At 60.8% G+C, this 5,744-nt stretch overlaps 1 protein-coding gene across 1 annotated transcript; it reads left to right on the top strand.

The window, feature by feature from the left end:
* Nucleotides 1-3,184: 3,184 nt before the first annotated feature.
* FEV (FEV (ETS oncogene family)) lies at nt 3,185-3,958 on the top strand. The gene is given in 2 exon segments (XM_014954226.1): nt 3,185-3,387; nt 3,389-3,958. Coding segments are annotated over 2 exon segments (690 nt in total). The 5' UTR covers nt 3,185-3,213; the 3' UTR covers nt 3,905-3,958.
* The last annotated feature ends 1,786 nt before the right edge of the window (nt 3,959-5,744 follow it).

The following is a 5,744-nucleotide window of genomic DNA, read 5'->3' as shown; positions in this document are numbered from 1 at the left end:
GCCCTGCCCCGCCGCCGCCTGGGGCCCTTCTCTGTCCCGTCTCCCTCCAGCGCCCACCCTGCCTTCCCCTCTCCCTCCATCCGTCCTCCCTTCCTGCCTTCCAGCCCCCCAACCATCCCTTCCTCCTTCCTTCCAGCTGCTCTTGCCACCTTCCACGCCCGCACGCTCGTCCTCCCTTCCATCCTTCATCCACCTGCCACCCCCCTGTCCTTCCATCCCTCCATCCACCTTTCTGTCCTTCCAGCCCATCCTTCCACCCACCCTCCATCCCCTTTGCTTCCATCCATCCTTCCACCCCACCCACCTGTCCTTCCGTCCCTCTTTCTGTCCCCGCTACCAGCCGTCCCTTCCATCTACCCTCTGTCCTTTCCACCAGCCCGTTCTTCCACTGTTTTACCCATTATCTGCCCTTCCTTCCACCCATCCACCTCTTGCCCTTCCTTCTCTTCTTCTTATACTTCCATCCCTCCATCCATCCATCCATCCGTCCATCCATCCCTCCATCCATCCATCCTTCTGTCCTTCCATCCACTTGCCCATCTCTCCTTCCATCCGTCCATCCATCCATCCACCTCTTCTTTCCTCAGCCGTCTCCTCCTCAAACCCCAACACTCGTCCTTTTTTCCACCCATTGCTCCTGCCACCCCATCCTTCCACCCCACCTGTCTCCTCTCCCCCTGCCCCGCAGCTCTCTCTCTCCCTCTTTCCTCCCGACCCCAGCCCGCGAGATTTTCTATTCCTATTTAAAACCTTCCCCGGCTTGGTCGGAAATCGGATTTCCTTTTTCCTGGACGCGTTTCCTGGCTTCGCCGCGGCGGCGGGGCAGGCGAGGGGGAGCGGCCGGGGGCTGCGGGGAGGCTGCCCGCGGGTGGGCGCCGGGGGGTCGCAGTCCCGCCTGGCTCCAGCCCCCTCTTCCACCCCCCACCCGCGCCCCTTTTTTCCCCTCCCCAGATCCAGTCGGGGAAACTTTGTTCAAAGACGGCAAGAGCCAGGCGTGGGGGTCCCTCAGCCCGGGCGTGCAGAAAGGTAAGAGCACCCCTGCTTCTTCACCGGGACCGGTCCCGCTCCCCCCGGCCCGCCCGGAGCGGGGTCTCCCCCGAGGCACAGGCATCCTCTCCCGCCCCGCAGCCGTCGGGGAGCCCTTCCCGTCCGTGTGCCGGGACACGGCCACCGCGGAGCCCCGCTCCCTCGGGCTGGGAGCATCCCGCCGCCAAAACCCACCGGGGAAGCGGCCGAGCCCCGACGGCCGGGAGCCGCCGTCGGAGAGCAGCGGGGTGCCCAGCGCCCCCGGAGCCCCGCAATGGGGCTGGGCGGGTCCCCTGGTGCTCCAGGGACATCCGACGGGGAGGGAGCTACCAGCCAGCCCGGGAGCTGGGGGAGAGAGGTGGGGGCTAATCCGGGCTCGGGGGACCCGTTTTTAGGAGTGGGGGAATGAGGTGAGACACCACCCGGGAGGGAGCTGCCGGTGAAGGGCTGGGGCTCGGGCAGAGTGTGGGTGGGCTGGGACATGATGGATCACTGGGACCCAAAACCATCCATCCAGGGAAAACCATCCAAGGTCCTGGGGATCAGCCAAAGGGTGGCCAGGGAGCAGCCTGGAGCACAGCAGCACTGGTTCACTGGGCGGCTGCGGGGCCGGTGGTGTGGTGTTTGGGCCGTGTAGTTTACCTGTCTGGCAAGGAGATGGGGGCCAGGGGGTGCTCTGAGTGGGACAAGGGGAGCCCTATTTTCGGGATGGGAGTGGGGGCAAAGCTGGGACTGGGGGTAGCCCTTTTGTCTCTGCACTGCGGACTCTGCCCCAGCCATATTCTGCACGCTGCGCTGCCGTGAGAAGGACCTTTTTGGATCCCTGGAGGTTTCCTCGGGGAGCTGCAGGGTGCTGCAGCATTGCACCCTGCGGCAGGCAGGATGGAGCCTTGCCACCCCACCCAGCTACACCTCCAACACCTCCCTGCCCTCCTTGCATGGGTTGGGGTAGCAGGACACCAGGGTGGGGGCTGCGGGGATAGAGAAGAGGAAAGGGATGCGGAGATACCCTAAGGAGGAGAGATCCCCCACCTCAGTCCCAGGATGAGGGATTTGGAAAGACAATGCCTTGGCAAGACCTGGGCTTGCCTGGCTGGATCGGGATCTCCAAGTGGGGTTTGGTGGAATAGGGATGGATGGGGAGCAGCTGTTCCTTGCTTCTTCCAGAGCAAGAACTGGGGGCACCAGATGAAATGGCGAGGGGGTGCAAAAAAAGCAAGACAAGGTTCTTTTTGTGAAAGGCAGTGAAGCTTTGGGACTGCCTGCTGCAGGGGTCATGTGAGCTAAACGTCTATATGGGATCCAGGTACCATTAGACAAAATAGCGGCAGAAAAGCTCAGAGAGGAAGATAAAATGCAAAGACAATTCCTCTGCCTCGGGAAGAGCCCGTACTGCAAGGGGGCGAGAGGAGGGATATGCAGGGGGTGTAAATGCAGAGCTGCTCTGCAGGGTGGCTTGGTCCCAGACATGGGACTGCTCGTCACCCTAGGGACCAGGGACCCTCTCCTCTCATGACCTCCAGCCACACTCAGTGGAGCCCGTCCTTGTGCTCCACCATGGGCAATTCCAGGTGTGCCGGGCTCCTCTGTGTGCCCAGCCTGGCACAAGGGTGTTTTGGGGTCCTCAATGCAAGCTGTGGGTGCAACGGCCATGGCTAAGAGAGGATATTTTTCCTCTGGAAATAAGTAACACTGGTGCCTGACTCAAAACACAGCAGGTTCTACCCTGTCCTGGTCTCTCCTTCCCCCTATACCTGCCTGTGCCTACCGCGGGTACAGGTCAGACCAGTGTTGCACCCCGATTCCAGCTCACCATGGAAACATCCTTGCAGGGCACAGTGCCCCTAGAGATGGGCAAGGGCTGTGCTGTGACACCAGCCCAGCTTCAAGCAGAGGTGGAAGTGGGGAATATTGGTGCTGGAACGGATCGGGGTACTGCCAAAATACCTCCTTCTTGGGGCTACAGATGAAAGAACCAGACCAGATCCTCACACCAAAGCAAACGAGCAGGTATTCATCTTCAGTAGGGTATTAATGAGGGCAGGAGGGATGTGGAGACCCTGGGTCCAGACCCACTGCAGCCTGCATTGAGCTCTGACCACTCCTACCCTTGTCCAGAGGTGCAGAGGCGTCCTCTCCTTCTCTTCCTTGAGGGACAGGATGGGGTAGGGATGCTGCAAAGGAGACATGACCTTGTTACCATCTTCTGTGTCTCTAGAGCAGGGAAGATGCAATGAGGTGTATCTAAAACCTCGGTATGGTGGTGGGGGCAACATAGCAGAGGGTCGTGATGACCAGGGCACCTTCTGCCTCACTCCTTGTGCCCTGAGAGGGAGCTTTAACCTCTCCGGGGCCTGGCCTTGCAGGCAGCGGGCAGATCCAGCTGTGGCAGTTCCTGCTGGAGCTGCTCTCGGACCGAGCCAACCTGAACTGCATCGCCTGGGAAGGCACGAACGGGGAGTTCAAGCTGATCGACCCCGACGAGGTGGCGCGGCGCTGGGGCGAGCGGAAGAGCAAACCCAACATGAATTACGACAAGCTGAGCCGGGCGCTGCGCTACTACTACGACAAGAACATCATGACCAAGGTCCACGGCAAGCGCTACGCCTACAAGTTCGACTTCCACGGGCTGGCCCAGGTGTGCCAGCCGGCCGCCCCCGATCACACCCTCTACAAATTTCAGGGAAACCTGGCCCCGCTGCCCTTCTCGGGCATCTCCAAACTCAACCTCATGACCTCGGGGGTGACACCAGCCGGCTTCTCCTACTGGCCTGGCTCCAGCCCATCCCTCTACCCTGGGCACGGGCTCCAGCCCTCTGCACCATTCAGTGCCATGGCAGCCTCCCACCTCAACAACATGAACAACCATTACCATTAGAGGCTTGGCCGCACCAGGCAGACCTCCCTGTCCCTGGCAGCATGGGGCTATGGAGCTGGGGAGGGATGGGAGGGTGGGAATCATGCTCTGCTCTCGGTTGCCCCTTTTTAGATTTAGAGGAGGGGGGCAGGGGGCGAGGGGTGCTTGCAGGGTAGGCGGGTCGGTTCCCTGATGGGGGTGGCTGGAGGACAGAAGCCATCTAAATTTAGGGTGAGGTGGGACCCATGATCCTGGGAATGGACGTGGATAATTAAAGCAGGGTGTGAATGGAAGCAAAAACCACGGGCTCTCCTCCTGGCAGGGACCGTCTCCCCCCTTTTCTTTGCAACATGCTGCCCACCTCATGACCCCCCAGCCTGTGCCTGCCTTTCCCTCTCCATGCAGAGAGGAGTCAGGAGCTGGGACCCCAGAGGTGAGGTCCCGCTGGGCAGGGGCAGAGAAAGGGGACCCTCCTTGCTGCTCCTTGGTCCCCCAAAGCCTTCCTTTTGTCTCCAAAGCCTCCCTTTGCTCCACCCTCCTTCACCTCCTGCTGAAGGTGGCTTCCTCCAAACCTCAGGAGAAGCCTTGGTCTGGAGAGCAGGTGCCCTGTGAGGGTTAACTCCTGCCAGGGGCCGGGCTCTGGGGTTGGAGGTGCCAGGGGAAGGTGTAGGGGGCACTGCCAGCCCTCAGGGCAAGGCCAGAACCTGGAGGGAGCAGAGCCTGGCCCCTGAAACTCAGCCCTCTCCTCAGTGCCCAAGAACCACACCACAGAGTGAGACAGTCCCCAACACCTTGCACACAAGCCCATGTCCTGCTGCCCACTTCCAAGTTTAACGCTCCAGTTTTACTGTGGCTTTTGCACCTCACATGCAGGGTTTGGTGGGACACCTTCCATGGGTGGGGACATCCCTCAGGGCAAGGCTGGGTGGGAGGTGGAGGTGGAGAAAGGACGACTGCAGGGCTGGGAGCCTCAGGCACCAAGGGGCAGCCCTGGGTCTCTCCCCCGGATCCTCCTCATCCTCCAAAGCAGAATTTTGGCCCAGTGGATGCAGAAGAGCTGGGCGTGCTTGGCTCTGCGCTGGCTGAGGGGAGGGATTGGTCTTCAATAAAACAGAGAGGTGCTGTGACCCGTGTCCTCTTGTGTCTGCAGGGGGCTGGCAAGAGGGGAAGCCACCCAGAAGCCCCCCCAGCCAGAGCACCTGCAGGGCTGGGATGGGGAAGATGCAGCCACCCTGCTGCATCACCTTTTCTCCAGGCATCACCTCTGGCTCTTACAGTCCCCAAGAGACAGGGCAGAACTGGATACCTCTGGGCTTCTTGCAAGACCCCTCCAGGGAAGCCACATACCCTGTCCCCAGGTTGGCAAGGGGGTATGGCAGCTGGAGACAAAGAGAAGACACAGTTGGCCTGATGAGACATCTGCCACCCTGCCGTCATTCAGGGGAATGTGGGATGCCAAGAGCCACATCTCTTATGACCCACAGAGCCCTGTGCAACCATCTCAGAGCATTGCACTGGATGCAGCATGGTCCAATCCGGCAGCAGATGTCTCTGCTGTGCTGAGCTGTGCCAGCAGTGGGGAGGTCCTGAGCCATGGGGCCAGGCTTACGTGTGATATTGATGCAGGGGTGAGCAGTGAAGCACTGCTTGACTGGCTTCAAGAACATGTTCATGGACTCACTGGTGCCCATAGTGGTTGGTGTAGGCTCAGAGGCTTCCCTCTGCCTGCTCCCACCTCCTTGGGGCTGTGGTCCCCATCCCACCCCGTCGGGATATGGGGTGCCAGGACTGGAGTCCAGGCTTATGGCAGGGATCAGACCAGCTGCGTAGGTGGGTGCCATGCAATTATCTGGCCCACAGA

This window comes from Calidris pugnax, unplaced genomic scaffold (assembly GCF_001431845.1).
Source record: "Calidris pugnax isolate Ruff unplaced genomic scaffold, ASM143184v1 scaffold103, whole genome shotgun sequence".
NCBI lineage: Eukaryota > Metazoa > Chordata > Aves > Charadriiformes > Scolopacidae > Calidris > Calidris pugnax.
The sequence above is the reverse complement of the archived record's forward strand: the minus strand, read 5'-3'. Positions and strand labels throughout refer to the sequence as shown.